The sequence below is a fragment of the Labeo rohita genome, chromosome 18, assembly GCF_022985175.1.
Source record: "Labeo rohita strain BAU-BD-2019 chromosome 18, IGBB_LRoh.1.0, whole genome shotgun sequence".
NCBI classification, from domain to species: Eukaryota; Metazoa; Chordata; class Actinopteri; order Cypriniformes; family Cyprinidae; genus Labeo; species Labeo rohita.
In genome coordinates, this window is record NC_066886.1 from 8,215,749 (window position 1) to 8,237,880 (window position 22,132).

At 32.2% G+C, this 22,132-nt stretch overlaps 1 protein-coding gene across 3 annotated transcripts in view; it reads right to left on the bottom strand.

The window, feature by feature from the left end:
* The window catches only part of srgap1a (SLIT-ROBO Rho GTPase activating protein 1a), a 121,711-nt gene that overhangs the window by 44,756 nt on the left and 54,823 nt on the right, over window positions 1-22,132 (bottom strand). For all 3 annotated transcript variants that reach the window (XM_051134592.1, XM_051134593.1, XM_051134594.1), the window contains exons 4-8: window positions 22,022-22,084; window positions 14,887-15,069; window positions 12,913-13,041; window positions 9,610-9,831; window positions 3,096-3,197 (exon numbers count right to left, since the gene is read on the bottom strand). In XM_051134592.1, the coding sequence (XP_050990549.1) occupies window positions 3,096-3,197; window positions 9,610-9,831; window positions 12,913-13,041; window positions 14,887-15,069; window positions 22,022-22,084 (699 nt within the window). The remainder of the gene's footprint in view (window positions 1-3,095; window positions 3,198-9,609; window positions 9,832-12,912; window positions 13,042-14,886; window positions 15,070-22,021; window positions 22,085-22,132) is intronic.

The following is a 22,132-nucleotide window of genomic DNA, read 5'->3' on the forward strand; positions in this document are numbered from 1 at the left end:
GGCAATCAACATTAGCACTAACAGAAGGGCACGATAATCAGTACAAAGGCAGCTGAGAGGGCCGCAATCAGATGATCAGTGCTTCACGCAGCAGCAGGGGCAGGACACAGATCTCCCCGCGTTTGATGTGCCATTTATCTCCTGCAAAACAAACAGACACTTCCTACGGAGAACTACGCAGTGCCTTAGTGGGATTTAAGTGTCTGATGTGAACAGAATATCCATTGGAGAAGGCAAGGAGGGCGGGAGGAAAAGATAAAGGGAGTGGGAAAGAAAGTCAGAGATAACACTGTCAATTCTCCTTCCAGAACTCCAATCTCTCCCTAATCTCTACAGCAAACACTATTTACATTATTCAATTATGAGCTCGAGAAGAAGAACGGAAAAAAGAAGAGCTGACAGCTGGATAATTGCTGAAGAAAAATGAAAGGATGAAGCAGGAAGTTTAAACTGACAGACGTATTCTTCCTTTGTGTCCGACAAAGGTGTGTTTGAGATGAGGCAAAGCTGAATGGTTTACGGCGGTTATACTATAATAATGTATTCATCGAGTCATTGCTTTTGTCATCAAATGCAGTGAAGGTTTTAGGAAACAGCTGCACCGGTATCCTACATCATGTTCATTACAGACCTTGAGTCTGATGTCAAAAGATGCTTTAAGCCATCTGGAGAAACCAGGAAGTGCCCTGACCTCACATCCTTCTGCTTCCTTTCAGCCTGGTCAGTGGTCCAGTCAATATAAACACCTATCATTTAGCACATGCAAAGTACTAGTGATAGAACAACATACAATATACAATCAGATGAAATTTGGGACTGATAACAGCGTTGTTTGGCGAATTAAATTGGCCATTCCCCTTTTTTTGTCAAACAAAGAACATTTCGTATATAAACCACTGTTCAAAAGTTTGAAATCATTAAGATTTTTAATGTTTTTTAAAGAAGTCTTTTCTGCTCATCAAGGCTGTTTATTTGATTAAAAATACAGAAAAAACATTAACAATGTGAAATATTATTGCCATTTAAAATAGTGGTTTTCTATTTTAATGTACTTTAAAACAGAATTTATTTGTGTGATACAAGTTGATTTTTTTAGCATCATTACGCCAGTATTCAGTGTCAAATGATCATCTAAAAATCATTCTAATATGCTGATTTATTATCAACGCTGGAAACTGCTTAATATTTTTTTTTTTTTGAATCTGTGATCTTTTCCTAATAATTAAAAAAATATATATAAAAAAATCTTTTGCAACAATATACACTACTGTTCAAAGTTTGGTCTCCGTACATTTTTTTCTTTCTTTCGTTGTTTTAATGAAATTAATACTTTAAATTGATAAAAAGTGATAGTAAAGACTTATATTGTTAAAAAAAGATTTCTATTTTAAATAAACACTGTTCTTTTCAACTTTTTATTCATCAAAGAATTCTGAAAAAAAAAATTTCAGGATTTAAAAATAAAAGATTCTCATAAGTAAATTATGTAAGTATAGTAAAACAGAAAACTGGAATTTTAAATTGCAATAATATTTCAAAATATTACTTTTTTCCTGTATTTTTGATTAAATAAATGGAACTTTGATTGGCATAAGAGACTTCTGAACTTTTGAACGACAGTATAAATATGGGAAAAAATTTATTTATTTTTTCGTTTACATTTTTTAAAAAAAAAAATTAATATTCTACAATATTCTTTAAAGTTTTGATTGATGACAACATATCCAAATATATGCACTTTAAAGAAAAAAAAGGTATAAAAAGTACTAAAAAAAGGCTTATTTAACATTAAGAAATACCCTAAGTAGGCTCATAAAATATGTGAATATTTTTGTATTATTTATTTGAACAGACATGTTCAGAACATTAAATAAATAAATAAATTCATGAACAAATAACATCTTATTCCTTGTACTTTAATCCAAATATATATTATTTAATAAAATTCTCTCTTTGCATTTGAATATGAAGTCTACCAAGTATTCAAACTACATTCACGCTCTCTATATCTTTAAAATAACTTTCGTTTTTTGAAATATTGCATGAGCCTCTTTCATTTTTTACAGAGACTGATATTTATACTACAACCTTCAACGTTTCAGTTAGCTTGCCATTTTTCCATAACCATTTAGCTTGCACGACAACACTGACAGAGGGCTGAGCGATCGTTCTTTACAGCAGATGATTTATCAGCTCTTAGTTGGAAAAGTCTACCAAGGACTGTGGCTCCACAACAAAACCACTGCCTGAAACAACAAAATACATACAAGACTGACCATTTCTAATGTTGCATCAAATGTAGTATAAAGATTTTCCAAATAAAGTAAGATAAATCTGTGCAAGAACAGCAACTGCAAAGCACCAAATTGTGATTTCGTCTGTCAAAACTGAGAAAAAGAATCACGGCGGAGAAAAAACAGTAAGGAGATAAGAGAAGAAGAGGGCAGATGTAAGACACTCGCTCATCTAAGATAAGACACGATAAAGCCAAAAAGCGATTCCAGACTCCTCTATCTTCCTGAGTGAGTGGTTTTTCTCCGGAAGCGGCATTCGTCTTAAGGCTTGATTCAAATGTTGCAGCCTTGGAGGAGGGAAAGATAATAAAATGTGAAAAAGACAGGCACAGTCTGCAGGAAAGAAAAGGGAGACGGTGTCACTGAGAGAAGCTTCTCTGTGCGTCACTCGGGTTATCTGGAGGACAGTGAAAACTCTGCAGGGAGGAAAAAACTATTTCTTGTAAGTCCTCCCAAAGCCTCTTTTACGATCAGCTCCTGCCAACTCAATTAAGCAAACACATTGCAAAGCTGTCTCGCTCTAATGCAACAGGAAGATACGGGATGCACGTTCCTGGACTTGGCTAACTTATTAACAAGATTTTCAAATTCAATTATGCACTTCAACGTCAGCTGAAATGAACACAATCACTTCAGCACTGGTGATTGTCTGGTGCAGCTGTTATTTAGCAGGCAAAAGTGAATTTCTGGGAAAGAAGCACACAAGTGCACAAAAGTGATGGATTTAATTGAAACTGATTGCAAATGCCATTCTGAACTAATTTAAATGCAGCATTTCAGGTGGCGCTCGGGACACATTACCTCTTCGTTCTCAATCTTTAGAGTGGCCAGGCGGGATTGAAGCTGCTGGAACCTCAGGAGGAGTTCTGCCTGCACTGGAGGCTGGGCCGTGATCTGACACACCTGAAAACAAACAGACTTTCAATTATAAGAAGGAAACACGACAGTCGTCATAACCCTTAAACACCTACATCAGGTCTTTAGTGACCCGGGACGTCATCCACTACCCTCCTCCTAAGGCTGGGCAATAAATAATATATTGAGATCATGATAAAAAGTCACGTGCAAGTGCATGTCTCTGTGTGAATAGGTGGTGCTGTTTAATCTTATACACAAATTGTTGTTCAGAGTTTGGTGTCTTTATATATGTGACCGTGGACCGCAAAACCAGTCATAAGGGTCAGTTTTTCAAAATTGAGCTTTATACATCAAGTATGAAAAGCTGAATATACAAGCTTTCCATTGATGTATGGTTTGTTAGGATAGGACAATATTTGGCAGAGATACGACTATTTGTGTATATGGAATCTGAGGGTGCAAAAATATCAAAATATTGAGAAAATCACCTTTAAAGTAGTCCAAATGAAGTTCTTACATGCTTCATTCAGGTAATGCATATTGCTAATCAAAAATTAAGTTTTGATATATTTACAGTAGGAATTTTACAAAATATCTTCATGAAACATGATCTTTACTTAATTTCCTAATGATTTTTGGCATAAAAGAAAAATCAATAATTTTGACCCATACAATGAATTTTTGGCTATTGCTACAATATACCCCAGCGACATAAGACTGGTTTTGTGGTCCAGGGTCACATATGAGGACGGTCTATGCAAACGTCTATGCAGTCACTTCACAAGCTTTTCACAGTTTAATTTGAGAAAAACTACCATCAAATTCACATTGAAAAAGATTTTCCAACTAACTGCCAAAATAAAGTTTGGTTTAATCTGAAGAAACATAATACTATTGTATACTAAAATGTTTTACTTTTTCACTTCCGTTTTAATTTTATCTTATTTGACAAAAAATAAAAATGCAATGTTTTGTTGTAAATTAGTCATAGGAATCGACTGATTATCAACCTGGCTGATTATTGGTGTACCGATATTAAGCATTTTTATGGTTATCGGTATTGTCATTTTCAAAACCGATTTGCTGATAAAAAAAATTCTAAAAGCATTTAAAGAAAGTTTTTGTCAGAGCTCTTGTTATAATTTTGACATTCATTTTCATTTTTACACCAGACAATTTATATCAGTCCAAAATATCGGTTATCGGTCTACTTAATCTGTAATAATTGGTATCAGCCCTGAAAAACACATATAGGTCGACCCCTAATGTTTTATTTGATTGCTTTTACTAAAAAAGATAGATTGAATTATTTAAGTTTTATTAGTTAATTTCATCACACATTTTTTCGGTGATACATTTTTACTCAAATCATAAAACAAAAAATTTTGGGGAAAAAATAAATAATTTCATGGGGCTATAAATTCTAGTTACTCTGTGATGTTTAAATGTGAACAAACAAGTTGTGTTTATGTACGTTTACGAAAACGCTGTGCAGTGGCAAGTTATGGAAAAACAGTCTTTGTATCACCTTCCTTTTGATCCTAACATTACGAAAGAGTAGATGAACCTTATTTTTAGAGAAGTTCCAGGGTCAAAACCAGACAGAAAATAGCCTATTACTTCTAAACTGTGATGTTTTTTTGATGTAAAAACTTCAACAGTACAAAATAATAAAAAGGCAGTTCATGACCCCTTTAAAGCAGGATGGATTCTGATTGGCTGTCAGTGTTTTCATCGTTCACTCATTTTGAAAGTGATTCCAACGATATTGTTCCTCTGTGCCGTTATCGTTGGCATGGTTTTAAAACTACACCTACCTTTATTGCTATCGTTATAGTTATCATCTTTGTTGTGAACGGGCCTGTAGAGAACCCGCTCTAATAGAACAGAGCTCCCTAGAAGAGGAATCTCATATTCAAACAAATAACCAACACCTGGCATGATCATTATAACCAACTCTTATAAAGCAAAACCCCAGTTGCTTTCATTGACCAAGAGTGTACAGGCATGATCACAAAACAACAGGTTGTAAACCATGCGCAGACATTATATCAGAGCCAAAATGGCCAATTAAGGAGAAAAAATCCAATAAACAGTCTCTAAAAACTGCTTGAGGCTGAGAAATGCAATATGATTTGCTCTCAACGCTCTGCGCAAACATCACGCTGCCAGCTGAGACACAATAAAAGAAGGATATGAAGCAATCCTGGCCACATATAATTCAGAATTTCATTAAGACGCTCTTCTCCACTCAGTATCCTGTATGATCTCATACGCTTCAACACGGCTTTAGACAAGATTAACACGGGGTTAATGGATGGGCTGGTAGATGTACCATGGGAGATGCATGTTAAAATGAAAATTAATGTCTGCTTACAGGTTCTTTAGAAGCTGAAGCATGTTGAGTCATTCCTACTATCCAGTACATTTTCATGTCTACATCATATCCACTATTGTTCAGAATTTGTGATGAGTATGATTAAATGCATTAAATTTATCAAAAATAAAATATATTTATCATTTTACAAACGATTTCTATTTCAAATAAATGTTGTTTTTGCACCATTCTATTCAAAGAATTCTAAAAAATGATGCAAAATCATTTCAACAAAAACATTAAGTAGCACAACAGTTTCTACATTGATAAAAATAAGAAATGCCTCTTCAGTACAAAATCAGCACATAAAAAAGGCTCTGATTCGCCACCACAGGAATAAACAAAATTGAAAAGTTTGATGACAAACTTTTTTTATAGCTACACATTTAAGATATGAGTTGGCATGTTGTTAGCTTGTTTTAACATGTTCCAAGCATAACTGTAGCATTTTGCTAACATGTTTTAGCATGTTTTATTATACTGCAGTATGTTTTAACCAGTGATGGGAATAACGGCGTTATAAATAAACGGCGTTACTAACGGCGTTATTTTTTCAGTAACGAGTAATCAAACGAATTACTATTTCCTACGTTACAACGCCGTTACCATTACTGCCAATAAAATATGGCGTTACTATCATTTATTATAATATTACTATAATTTTATTTTTCAGTTCATCTGAATGGATGCGCAGCGTACCTGTATTTGACGAGCTGTAAACTCTAGTGTGAAGGCACACGATTAGCCGTCACTTTGTCGCACACACCCAAAGAAAGATACAGAGCGACAGAGTCTTATACCATGCAGAATTGACGCGCTACGTGTAAACGATATTCTTTGTTGTATTTTCCTCTCAAAACAACGGAGCTCCTTTGGAATACTTCAGCTTTTAAGAACAGCTGGTTTCTCCGGTAGTAGGCGGAACTAATGTGCAAACAGCAATCTCATTGGCTGGCGCTCACCTATTATCGTCCCTGTTTTGATTACAGCAAATCAGTTAGAGCGAACGCAGACAACGTGATTAATATTCATGAACCCAGCAGCTCATTAAACCTTAGTGTGTTTAATATTGTTATTAATAGTAGAATTCGTGGTAGTAACAAGACGTTCATAGAAACACTAAATTACAAACAATATCACCACCAGTCCTAAGTTCAGTCAACATGACAAACATGCATTCATACATGGTTATTCTAATTACTAAAGTTCTAATGGCTAAAGTTGAATGCTAATTATAATTATAATATTATATCAGATATTTAATATTAGTCTGGTGAGTAAACTAAAAATGTAATTAATTTCATTAAAATTTAATTCATTTAACATATTTAATATTGGGGTCATCCAAGTTATTTAATATATTTATTTATTTATTTATTTTTTAAAAGCAACACAATAGTTACTTTGCCTGGTAATTAGTTACTTTTATAATGATGTAACTCAGTTACTAACTCAGTTACTATTTGTGAGAAGTAACTAGTAACTATAACTAATTACTTTTTTAAAGGTACGTGCCCAACACTGGTTTTAACATACTGGTAACATGATCTTAGCATGTATTAGGACATTGCTAGAATGTTTTAGGATGTTGCTCACATGAACTGGCATGTTTCAACACATTGTTAACATGAATTAGCACATTGCTAACATTCTTTGCATGGTAATATGCTTTTAACATGATTAACATGTTGCTAGCATGTTTCTACCGAGATTAACATGTTCCTAACTTGTTAATGCATTTCTAGCATGGCTAGCATGTTTCTAGCATTAGCATGTTAATAACAATATTTTTACTGTATTTTGATCAAATGCAGCCTTCGTGAACATAAGAGGCTTTTAAAATTTTCATTACATTGTAGCATGTTAACACATTGGTAACATGATCTTATCATGTATTAGCACACTGATAGCATGTTTAAAGATGTTGCTAACATAAAATAGCATGTTTTAACATTGTTAACGTGAATTAGCATGTTGTTAGCATGATTTAACACATTGCTAACATGATTAGCATGTTAGAAACATGCTAGCAACATACAACATGATTAACATGTTGCTAGCAAGTTTCTAACGTGATTAGCATGTTGCTAGAATGTTTTTTTATCATGATTAGCATGTTTCTAGCCTGATTAACATGTTTTAACACGTTTTTATCAAGATTAACATGTTCCTGGCTTGTTGCTAGCACATTTCTAGCATGTTGCTAGCATGACAAGCATGTTACTTGCAACATTTTTACTGTATTTTGACCAAATAAATGCAGCTTTGGTGATCATATAAGTTTTTTTTTAATAATGACAAATTATCTAAACTTCAAAATTTGAATGGTATTGTATGTCTTAAACTATCAAACATGTTTTAGCATTTAACTACATGATTTAAAATGACTTGGCATTATGTTGGCTTGTTTCAATGTGTTGCAAGCATAACCGTAGCGTTTTTCTTATGTTGCTAACATGTTTTATTACATTGCAGCATGATTTAACACATTGCTAACATGATTATTATGTTGTTAACATGTTTCTAACATGTTTTAGCATGTTGCTAACATGAATTAGGATGTTTTAACATTGTTAACACAAATTAACAAGTTGTTAGCATGATTTAACACATTGCTAATGTAGATTAACATGTTTCACAAGATTTCTAGCATGACTAGCATGTTGTTAGAATAATGTTACTAGCAATATTTTTACTGTATTTTGACCAAATAAATGCAGTTGAGAAGTGATTTTTTTGCCATGTCTCTGGGCAATTTTTACAGAAAATATTAAAGGTGCTCCTTCAGTTTTTCTTCTTAAAGAGGTCATCGGATGCTAAGTTCACTTTTTCATGTTGTTTGAACATTAATGTGTGTTGGCAGTGTATGTACAAATCTACCCTATAATGATTAAAAATCCATGCAGTGGTTTTTAATTAATCTGTAAAAATAATATCCCCTTTTTCAAATCGAGCCGTTCTCAGATGCCTGTCGGTGTGGCGTCACACCCACAGAGGCCGCTCCCACGATAGTTGATTGACATGAGCGATTTACCTCGAATCAGCTGTAACAGTCCGACCTCTTTGTTTCGATGCCGGAGCAGGGATGTAAGTTAGACAAGAATATCTCCGATTGAGCGATTGAGGTGTTGTGTTGCTGGATGTAATAGTGAACATAGTGGTCGTCATTTACTCCTGGCATCTGAGCCGCTGAAGATGCAGTGGATTACGTTTGTTTGTGAAGGGAATGCGCCTCCCGATCTACATATATCCGTCTGTGTTCGCGTGAATCATTCATGAACCAGCTTCACTTACAGCAAAAGTGAATATAAGGGTTTTTTTATGAATCTTTGCGATCGCCTTTCCTTATAAAGTGGTAGTTAGGAAGTTTAGCGGCTACATGCGGCTAATGTAAACAAGATCGTCTTTCCACAGCGAGAAGAGAGGGGCGGGGTGAGCAGAGCTCATTTTCATTTAAAGGAACGACCCCTTAGAATGAGATGATTTTTGCTGAGCTCATTTTGACAAGGTAAAAAGGGTGTTGTTTTACAAAACCACTGAGAATTTTTAATCAAAGTATATTATAGACTTTTCATTAAGACCCTAAAGAATCATATCAACTTGTGGAAAATGGGCATCCGATGACCCCTTTAAAAATATCATTTTCCAGTTATCAATTAGCAATGAATTTGAAGAATTTTGTAGTACTAAGTTAGTTTGTCCCACTTCAAAACATTAAATCCAATGTAAAAAGTAATCTAAACAATACTGACATTTCAAAAAAAAAAAAAAAAAATTTAAGATGACTCTTTCTTAATCCCAAAGACAAAATGTAGTTATTTCCATTATTTTCTTACTTTTGCATAAGTAATCAACCTATAATAAATAAACTTTGTCTACTACTAGACATATAAATAGAAATTCCAACACAAGCAGTTAAAGAAAACGACAGCATAACAGACTGTTAAGAAAATAAACTTTCTCTCAGTTAACATGGTGTTAAGATGTAACTTAACCAAACATTGGGTGTCAGTGTGGTTGCTACTGTGTGTGTGTACACATGTATGTGGGTGTGTGGAAAAGGCTTTGTTTAAATCTGACCTCATCTCCCATATGTGGCTGAAACTCAAATTTGACGGGCGGGCAGAAGGCGGTAGGGTACATTTCCATGAAGCGCTGGCGGTCACTACGGGGGTCCAGACTGTCCACCGCGTTCTCAATGATGTCCAGGCCCTCGTGACGAGACGTCTCCAGGTTATATTCGGCCGAGAGGTAGGTCCGCAAAGCCCGGTTCAGAGAGGCGTGATATCCCAGATCACAACACTATAACAAGAAAAAAAGAGAGGTCAAAGAAGAGAAACGTTACTTAACTGGCATTTTCAATAAAGCGTAGTAAAATTTAGTGACAGTACACCTATTAAACAGACAGTTGATGTGAAGTAAAGCAACAGTGCGTTCTTGAATAGACTCAAACCTACAACCAATTGGTTACCAGCCAAGAACTGTAACCACAAGGCCACTTTCAGCATACGTCAGGTTTTACTCACAGCTAATATCTGAGATTCCTAACACATTAACAGCAATGGCACAACATGACGTACTGGTCTATCAGCAAATGTGTCTGACTGTTCTTTACATGACCTAATACACTCTGACTGGGCTCTGGGGGTCTGTGTGTGCTGTCTTTATAAGGCTTAGGACTTTTGCAAAACAGCCCGGTAGCCTAGTGGCTCAAGGCTAAGCGTAGACTGGTAGGAATTTCCATAATTTGATTTGGACTCTGATACTGAAGTCATGGGGAACTGAAATGCAAAAAGATGGCCTGGATAATAAAATATGGGGGAGAACTGGGGCGTCCTTGGGGAGGTTATTTAAGTTCTGACGGTGCGTGTCACTGGAAGAACTGCCAGATCTCTGCTCTCAAAGCGTCTGCAAACTTCCAAAGTCCATTTTATTTAATTATCACAATGGGCTGCACTGTCTGTCGGACTGCAGTTTGGATGCCCTTTTTTCATTGAACTAGTGTGGTTCTGGTGCCAGAGCTGCAATTGAGAGTCTAATTATACATATTATATATATAAGTATATATACTTGAGAGCCAAACAATGACACAGCCATTTTGACAGCTTGACTTGCATGGTGAAATAATAAAATAAAATAAAATAAAATAAAATAAAATAAAATAAAATAAAAAAGATACAGCCATTTTTATGAACCTGCTTTGGGGTTTATGGAGCTTGAATTGCATGCTAAAATAAAAAAAAAACTAAAATAAATGCATGCTAAAATCAAATCAAATCAAATCAAATCAAATTAAATTAAACAAAACTAATTAAAAAAAAAATAAAAAAATAAAAAAATAAATAAAATAAAATAAAAAATAAAATGAAACTAAACTAAACTAAACTAAACTAAACTAAACAAAAATAAAACTGTTTTGAGTTGTAACATGGTTTAGTATCAATAGAAGCCAAATGATGATACAGCCATTTTTATTAACCTGCTACTGCTACTTTAGCTTAAAATAAAATAAAATAAAATAAAATAAAATAAAATAATGATACAGTCATTTTTATGAACCTGCTTTGGGGTTTTTGGAGACTGACTTTCATGCTAAAATAAAATAAAATAAAAATTAAGTACAAATATAAAATTAAACACAAATATAAATTAAAATAAAATAAAACTGTTTTGAGTTGTAACATGGTTTAGTATCAAGAGGGTCCATAATGGAACAAAACATCTGTATACTTTGAACCTGACAAGGTCAAGTTCTTTCTCCTCCAAAAAAATTAAAAACTGCCTGTGCATGCATATAATATCACCCAAACACTCTGTCTCTTGCCAGCCCCCTGCAGAGAGTTTTTTGTTTCATAGAAGAAAATAATATTGCAAGATATTCAGCTTATAAATAATTAATACTGACAGGATTTGACAATGATTCAGGCTGGGACTGTAAAATAAAAGAGCTATGCTCAGCAGGGTGAAACATGAAAAAGGTACATTGTAATATACAGTAGTTGACCTAAAAGAGTCTCTCAGACGGTCTGATTCACACAAAACTGGGTTTTAGGGCTGGGTGCAACTTCCTCACCATTCATGCTAAAAAAAAAGCAATATTCAAAAGCTGGAGGACATACAGTACCTTAATATAAAAGTAGGACAACAGCCAACCTCATACAAAATAACATAAAAAGGGTACAAAAGTAAAAAAAAAAATAAAATCTTTTTCCACCCAGAATTAAAATTATATCTAAAATTATATCTAGAATTATATCATCTCAAATAATGCTAACATCTAAATTAAACTAATTAAATAATAAATAATATAAAAACAAAATTAAACTAATTAAAAAATAAAATAAAACAAAACTAACTAAAGAAAAGTAATGAGAAATAAATATATTTAAAAATGAACTATATCTAGGTGAACATCTCAAATAATGCTAACATCTAAATTAAACTAATTAAATAATAAAGTACAATTAAATTAAATAAAAACAAAATGAAATAAAATAAAATAAAATAAAATAAAATGATGATACAGCCATTTTTATGTTCCTGCTTTGGGGTTTTTGGAGATTGACTTGCATGCTTAAATAAAATAAAATAAAATAAAATAAATCTGTTTTAGAAAAGTAATGAGAAATAAATTATTATTATATTTAGAAATGAACTTTATCAAGGTGACTATTTATATCATCTCAAATAATCCTAAGGAATATGATCATCAGGTTTTACACAAGCTAGTGGAGTGCGCTGCTGTCACTGAAACAAAAGAGGGATAATGAAAATACTACGAAATTTTAAAATTAATGTTAACAATCCCCTCAAATTGAATGAATAATTTTGTATTAAACTAGAAATAAAAATGCAAAATAAAAGCTTTTTCATTTGGTCTTACACTTTTGGAAAATGCCTCTGGTTTCTACACCCACCATTATTTTCTTTGCTTATTTAGTCATGTTAAGCTCCTCATTCTCTCTCAAACAAATCCATCTAACAATCAGGCCTTCATAAAACATCTTTAGATGTTAACAGGTTTGTGTGGTTATTTGGAGATATGGAAATGAATGCAATTTAACCGCAGTGCGTTTATTTTTTAAATCTCATTCCTGTCAGACACACCTGCATTTGAAGTCTCGAGAGCTTACATTTGAATGCAACGTTGACAGAGCTCTCGCTGAGGAGTCTATGCATTTCCTCAGATCAAAGCAGGTGTAGACAAAGATGCATATTCAACCAAGAAACCGACGACAACGGCAGCAGTCTTTGTCATATTTAGCTGTCCCCGCAGACCTTAGGTCAGTTTGAAACTCTATTTATAACTGTCCTACTTGTCACCCAAAGTTTCTTCGTCTGTGGAAGAATCCCTGAACCTCCTTTTCTTTTCCCGGTACTTACGTCTATTAAATCAGACAAGTCGTGAATGTAATACTTGAAGATTGAAGCATTGGTGGCTTCGAGCGTCAGCAGGTATTCGTTCCGAGCTTTGATCGACTTCAGCTTGTTCTCCGAGTACTTGGCCTGCCTCTGATGAGAGAGAGAAAACAGACAGAATTTGAGAAAATGGGTAGAAACATGAAAACACTCAAGCAAGCTTTTTTCTCCGCATGCAGTCTGTTCCTTCAAGATTTCTTGTGAAGTGACAGAGAACAAATGCTTCCAGAAATAAACCAACGAAGACATGCAAGCATATAAACTGCAAAAAGGCCTTACACAGACATTTGTGGACTAATATAGTACATCTATGTAGTTACAAAAAATCTTAGAGAACAAGTATTGCTCATTTCCTGTATCAGTAAGGGTATTACTAACATTCAGACCCACTTAGTCGTCTAACTCAACTGACTGACCGACAGACAGTGACTCACGCTAACTTCCATATTTTAACCATCCCACAACGTCTCGTTCCAGGAAGCATCCATGGAAAAAACAATCCCACAGCTGTTAAATCATTTGTCACGGGTTTTAACAGAAAACAGATATACTAAGAGCATAAAAAATTGCCGTTCCTGTGAAAACAGGGTCAGGCATGTCTTCTATCAAAAACATGTCTGAAGCATAAAACTATTTTTTTTCTTGTTAGCTTGTTTTCTTTATTTATTTATTTTTAATTTTAACATATATAATTTCATTTCATTTTATTATGTTTCATTTTTAGAAATAACTAAAAAATATTATAAATATATGACAAGTAACATTTCATATATATTCATATATTTAATATAATTTTATTTTTGTAAATTAAAAAATATATTTTTATTTTTCATTTTCAGAAATAAGTAAAATATACTTCATTATAAATACATAAATATAATATAATTTTATATTTGTTCATATATATTTGCATTTTAATACATACTTTTTAATTTAAAATATATAATTTTATTTGTCATTTTCATAAGTTTTTATATATGTATATACACACACACACGCATAATATATGTATTTATATAAAATGTATAATTTATAATTGTATTTTTCATTTTCAGAAATAAGTATAACATATTTAATTAACAAAATAAATATCTTTTCATATTTGTTTATATATTTGAATTTTAAATGTATATAATTTTATTTTTTTAATTTAAAAAATATAATTTTATTTTCTGAAATAAGTAAAATATATTTCATGAATATATTTATATACACAATATATACATATTTTTATTAAAAATATATACCTATTTTTCATTTTCAGAAGTAAAATATATTTTAAGTAAAATATAAAAAGTAAAACATATTCATATATATATATATATATATATATATATATATATATATATATATATATATATATATATATATATATATATATATATATATATATATATATATATATATATATATATATATATATATATATATACACACACATACTATATATATGTAACATTTATAATTTATAATATAATTTTATTTTAAATTTTGAGAAATAAGTAAAATATATGTTATGAATAAATAAAATATCATTTTTAGATTTACTTATATATTATAAATAGAAACCAATTTTTATTTTTAATTTTCAGAAATTATTTATATTTTTTTATTATAAAAATAGGCTACTGACAAATGATGGAGGCTTGTTTAAATGTGCATGTCATAAAAATACAGTCACCATGTATACAATATAATAAAACAGCCTTATTTTCTTTAAAGAATAATGTCTTTAAATTATTTGAATTATTTCTTTATTCATATTTCTTTTTTTTCTTTTTTTTTTTTTTTTTCTTTTTTAAGTTAAATATGACACAGACATCACATCAAATGAGGTATGGACCCATTAGGCCCTGAGAACCTGAGATTGATTCTGACTTGATTCTTGGAACTGACAGTCTGATTGTTATGAACAACTAAATACCATTTCTTAATTACCTTCTCCTTCATCTTCTCAATCTTCTTAACAGAGCTCCGTCTCTGATGTCTATCCTCTAGTCGGATGTGAAAGACGGGATCTCCAACACGTCCGATCTGCTTTTCCTCCTGCTTCTCAGCCTCCTTCAGTTTACTTTCGGCACTGATGCTCTCCGTGTGATACATATGGTAGGTTTTCATCACCTGCGGGACCCAGAGGTCAGAGGTCAAAGTTCAACAATAGCCAGCTGAGCTCTAGAGAGGTGCAGCAGCTGCTCGTCTAAACCAAACACTTTCATCCTCCCCACTTGTCACAAATCAATTCTGTTCTCCTTCAGAGAAACTTGCTTTTGTCATGTAAAGCCAAAACACACCAAATGAAATGTTTTAAGACAAAATATAAACACAATTTTCTCTTTCATATAGCTTCATTTGCATTTAAGTTACAATCAGCACTTTCAAAGAGTAACCAAATAAAACTAAATTCTAGCTTCTTAATGGGCCATGATGGAGATTTTATTTTACCAAGAAAAAAAAAACAATAATTTTACAAGTACTATTAGAGAGAATTAAACTATTACACTGGGAAAACTTTGTATTTAAAGTACAGTGGTAATTTCAGTCATCTTAAAACAGAATCAGCCAGTTTCACCAAATATTTTTCACCTTACTCAACATCTTCCATCAAACCCAAAGCCCTTTTCACATGAAACACACATTATGGGCTACTAAACCCCCATGAAGAAATCCAATTAGTGAGAAGTGAATGTGGGACATAATGGTAAGCTCTGCTTCAGACGGCTTGAGTCATTGTTTTGGTTAGGTGGCTATTAGTCATATCTAGATGAGTTTTATAACGAGCATTAGGATGTGACTCAGAACGTATGAGCCTGTACTAACAAACTAATTATGCCTACGATGTCAAACTCTTCACAAAGAGCGAGCGCTTAATCGACGCTAAAAGCTTTGTCACGTTGTAATTGATGTAACGCCGGCACGGCATGATTGAACGTCGCACGCGGCTGATCCAGACTCTCTTTTCCTAGAAATATATGAAATGATGTCAGTTTTTGAGAGGTTTGAAAGTGCACCGCAATATTGAAACCGTTTTTTAAACAAGAGAGAGATGATAAGATGCTAATGCCTGCTATGTGATTGCCAAGATGCACTTTAAAAAAAATAACTGAATTTTTTTTTATAAAAAAGGTAACTGCAAGTTCTTAGAATTGCGAGTTTATAACTCTGACTTAATAGCTCGCAATTGTGTTATAAAGTCAGAATTGCGAGATATAAAATGTCAGAATTTATTATATCTTGCAATTCTCAATTTTTTCTTAGAATTGTGTGATATAAACTCGCAATTGTGAATGATAAAGTCAGAATTGTGAGAAAAACTCTTGCAAATGCGTTTTTATCCCGCAATTCTGACTTTTCTTTTTAAGAATTGCATGATATAAACTCACAATTGTGAGTTATAAAGTCAGAATAGCGAGATATAAACTCAATTCTGACTTCTCGCAAATGCAAGTTTGTATCTCGCAATTCTGTTTTTTTTTTCCACAAACGCTAGTTTATATCTTGCGATTCTGACTCGCAAATGCGAGTTTTTATCTCGCAATTCTTTTTTTTTTTTTGCAACTGCTTGCAAAGTTTACGTCTTGCAATTCTGACATTTTTTTTTAGAATTGAATGATATAAACTCACAGTTGCGAGTTATAAAGTCAGAATAGCGGGATATAAACTCTTTAAACTTTTTCTTGCAAATGCGAGTTTGTATCTCGCAATTCTGTTTTTTTGCAAATGCGAGTTTATATCTTGCAACTGTTTTTTTTCGCAAATGCACGTTTAAATCTTGCATTTCTGACTTTTTTCTTGCAATTCTGACTTTTCTAGCAAATGTGAGTTTATCTCGCAATTCTGATTTTTTTTCTTGCAACTGCAAGTTTACATCTTGCAATTCTGCCTTTTTTTAGAATTGCAAGATATAAACTCACAATTGCGAGATATAAATTCAGAATATCGGGATATAAACTCTCAATTCTGGCTTCTTGCAATGCGAGTTTGTATCTCACAATTCTGTTTTTTTTTTTCCTCACAATTCTGACTTTTTTAGAATTGCATGATATAAACTCACAATTGCAAGTTATAATGTCAGAATAGCAAAATATAAACTCTCAATTCTGACTTTTCTCACAAATACGAGTTTGTATCTTGCAATTCTGGGTTTTTTTTTCGCAAATCCGAGTTTATATTTCGCAATTCTGACTTTTTTCTTGCAAATGTGAGTTTTTATCTTGGAATTCTGACTTTTAGGTCCATCACTCAATATAAATTTTTTGAATTGCATGATATAAACTCACAATTGTGAGTTACAAAGTCAGAATAGTGGAATATAAACTCAATTCTGACTTTTTTCCTCACAAACGCATTTGTTTCTTGCAATTCTTTTTTTTTTTTTTCCGCAAATGTCTTATATCTTGCAATTCTGACTTTTTTCCTGCAAATGCAATTGTGTGAATTGTGAGATATGAACTTGCAATTATGAGAATATTTATATTAGGGATGCTCATTTTAACCGGTTAACCGTTAACCGACGGAAAGAATTTTGACCGATGAATACAATCAGTTAAACGGTTTAAAAGGTCATTTTTTTTTTCCAGTAATTGATCAAAATACTTTCAAATGTTTGCTGGATGATTAAAATAAAATAAACTTGCATTTTTGAGAGAAAAAAAAAAAAAGATCATCTAGGCCTGTAAGTCGCATTTTATTATTACATTCTGAAGCCGACGCGAAATGTTTACAAACACTATAAACATAGGCTAGGCTATTTTAGTTCCCCCTCACTCTATAAAAAATTCTTCAATTTAACAATATTCAGGAAAGAACAAGGATGTAAAATATAAGAAGCTAGGCTATATAAACGACAAGCCAAAATAAATTCATTAAGGCTAAAGTGAAACTGAAACTAATGTCGGGTCTCTCATTCGACACAAATCCAAATGTTTCCGTATTTGAGATGTATTTGAATGCCAAAATATTATTTATTACATAAACCTGGTTTTGTACTTCACTTGCATTCCAGTATCCACATAAAACAAATGGTTTGGCATGATATTACTTCAGTATGTTGATAATGATTAAGCAGTGTGATTTTTCCATATGTTTGGCTGACTGTATTTTATTATGATAATGGAAAGGCTTTTTCCTTCTAACAGTGGAAACGACTCCTCCTAGTCATACAGATAATCGAAACTGTAAACGGTTTGCTTTTGTTTGTGTACATTCACCATAAAAACAAATCTTTGTGCTTTTGCAAAATAAAGATCAAAATAGGATGCCGGTTTTTAGCCGTCTTCCTTTCGCGCAGCACAAAAATGAACCAAAAACTCTGCATACTATAGCTACTTGTTGCACAGTTTTTCTTTCGTTTTGTTTAGTAAAAATATTTATTATATTTGTATATGCCTATTCATTTTTTATATATATAGCCTAGCTTTATGATGTTTTGCTCCGCTGGCAGAAGCGCTGCAAGTGCGTGATGTGTCCATGCGATTCCTCATGTTTTGTTCTTTGCTGCTTTTTGCACATGTATAATTAATCACTGGAAAACAAATTTTGGTATTTTTAACGAGTCACAGACACTTATCCTTTCTAAAATAATTAAATACTATTTTAAAATAATCTTGTCGGTTAACGGTTAATAATCGGTTAACGAGCCGTCGGCTGTCGGTTAGGAAAAATAACCGAAATGAACATCCCTAGTTTATATCTTGCAATTCTGTCTTTAGTTTTGTGCAATTGCAAGTTTATATCACACTATACTGACTGTATAAAAACTCTATAACTGCGAGTTTATATTACACAATTCTGAGAAAAAAAGTCAGAACTCACAATTGCAAGAAAAAAAGAACTGTGAGATTAAAAAAAAATTAGTTTTAGTAATTAAGTTAGCTTAGTTTTCAGTAATTAAAAGACTAAATAAAATATACTTAAAATGAAAAAAAAAAAAACAGAAACTTAGAAATGTTGCCTTTGAAACACTAAAAAGTAATTTTAGGATGTAGAATTAAATTTATTAATACTAAAACAGAAATATAAATAAAGCTAAAAAATATAAAATAATGGTTTAGGTCCATCATTCAATACAAATGTAAAAGATTTTATTGCCTGCCAGGTAACAATTGTTAGTACAACCATTTATCCAAATATTCTTAGCACATGTTGTGGAGCATGAGTTGCTCTCCAAACTTTAATCTTTAGGGATAGTCCTTCCTGTTAGCTTACATTGTACTTTTTGTCCATACATGTAAGTTACCCTCATTCTTTAAAATATCTCTTAAGTTCCACAAAAGAAATTCAGTCACACATGACATGAGGGTAAGTAAATAATTACAGAATTTATATTTTTTAGGCAAACTACCCCTAAGGTGTTTGTTTTATTCTCCAACCTCAAGTATGAGCATTACCATGCACTGCTAACAGTAGCTGTCCTCTCATTTTTTTTCCCTGGCTGACTGACTTTTAGAAATACATACTAACACTTATGTAGGTGGCAAAAATGAAACCTTATAAGCATGATTGTTATGTTTTTGTGCCTTGTGCACTTTAAGCCTCTTGCGAAGCCTGACGCTAATGCTAAAGCGCTAAGCTCCGCTCATCAGCTTGCCTTTTCTTCAATCAAAGGTGACTGCACACCAAGCTGATTACAAGGACCCATTCACGATCAGACCCCAAACAGTGGGTCAGTCCAGGCCATAATCACAGTGGCAGTCACGCAGCATTATAATTCACGGTACAGTAAAGCCTCAAAGGGCCTCAAAAGAGAGCTTGACTATAAAACGTGGACCAAACTAAATATTGTTCATAAATATGTACAGTCGGAGCAGCACAGTGCGCTGCTGTCCACGACTGTATAATTAGACGCATGGCTAGGATGGCGGACCAAACCATGGGCCCCACTCTCCACTTACTGGTCTGGAACTCTGTTTACATTTCTGCTGGTTTTAGAAAGACCAATTTTAGAGTCACACCAGACCTGTTATTTTACTGGCTGTGGTTGCATGGAGGGTTTCTGATGCAACGGTCCCACAAGAGTGTTTCCCTCCCGAAGGGTAATTCAGGTCAAATGGGATGATATACTTCTACACTGATCAAAAGGAAGCTGGGCTGTGCACAATGATTACAAGATGACAGCTTCAAAAAAAAAAAAAAAAAAAAGAATCTGGGATTGATTTTCTCGATGGGTTTGTATGATGAGAGAATGTAAAGACAAATCAAAGCACCATTTCTAATTGAAACCAGTTTAGTGAAAATTTTGAAAGTAGTAATTTGGCCATATACGCTATCATTCAAATGACTGGGGTCAGAAATGATATTTTAATTCAGCAAAGATGTATTAAAAAAATAGCGAATAAAATATTAAAATATTTTTTTCAAATATTTTAAAATATATATATTTTTAATATATAATATTTGTATTTATTTAATATAATTTAACAAATTTAAACAAATAAATATTTTTACATTGCTACAATAATTATACTTCAAATAAATGGTTGCTATATATATATATAAAATCAAATATTAAAATATTATTTTTAAAATAATATCATTTTAATTAAAATAAATATTTTAAATTATATTTTACATGTTTTATTTAATATAATTTATATTTTAAATTATTTATTAAAAACTTAAAGACTTTTTTTTTTACAAAAAAGTTAAAAGTAATAATTTTGTTATATAATATTCAAATGTGGGTCAGAAAGTATACTTTAATCCAGCAAAGATATATTAAATTATATTAAATTAACAAAATATTATTATAATTTTTTAAATATATACTTTAAAATATATTTAAGATTTGTAAGTTATTTTATATAATTTAGTTAAATAATATAATTTTTAAATAATATTTAAAAAATATGAAATTTTAAAAAGTAATATTTTATACTTTGCAACAATAATTCTACTTCAAATAAATGCTGTTTTTTTAATTAATTTATATTAATCAAAGAATTCTAAATATATATAATGGTTTCCACAAAAATTTTGAAAGTAGTATATTTGTATTTTTATACACCATCATTCAAATGTTTGGGATATTTTTTATTTAATATAAATTATATTATAAATACATTTTAAAAATATTTTTTAAAACACATTTAAAAAAAATAAAATAAAGTTAATATTTTTACATTGCTACAATAATTAATAATAACTTCAAATAAATGCTATATTATGGTGTCCAGAAAAATATTAAGCAGCAGTTTCAACACTGATAATAACAAAAAATGTTTCTTGAGCACAAATGATCATATTAGAATGATTTCTGAAGGACCATGTGACACTGAAGACTGGAGTAATGATGCTAAAAATTCAGTGTTGTCATCACAGGAATAAATTACAAATTAAAATGTATTAAAATAGAAAACAGCTACTGAAAATGGTAAAAATAGAAATTGAAATGCTATGCAAAGTGACTGATTCAACCAATCAGAACATGAGGAGCTATGACGAGTATGATTTTGATCCAATAGCATTTCACCATGGGAGGAGCTAACAACAGACTTAGAAAAAAGAAACAATTCTCCACTAAAATGTCTTGCTTTGCAATGTTTTTGACAGTCACTCATGGCTAGTTAAGTCCAAAATTTGGAATATTAACATTGAAGATACATAATTCATCACTTAATTTACACTTTTCCAAATCATTTAGTTTAGACATGTTAATAATAAACAGATTTAACAGAAAAACACATATTATGCGACATTTAACTTTGCAAATAAATAAAGGACAAGTCCTCAGTCCGCAGGTGTTTTTTAGACCTGTGAATACATTAGCATCTTATTAAGACCGTAGAGGAAAGCAAAGGACACATGAATCTTCCGAGCGATTGCGGTGGGCCTGACAGCTGCAATTAAAGTGTGAGAATTAACTATTGATTATTGATGTAAACACCGTAATCTACCAAGGTCAGAGATGAGGAAGGCATGCGTGAAATATGGGTGGTTTTATGGGTCTTTTACCATAGTACACTTCTGGGTGCAGCCTGAAGCTATAGGCATGAAATACTACATTTTTGACTATTAACTATCACAGCTCACTACACACAGCAGTCAATGAGAGGAGTGTTATCATTACGCCACTTACCGTGTAGAGCTCGTTGAGGACTTTCATCAAATCCTCTTGCAGCTGAAAGGTGATTTCTTTACTCTAAAGAGAGAGAAACAAAAAGAAAGAAGAGGCATCAGCTATCATGTC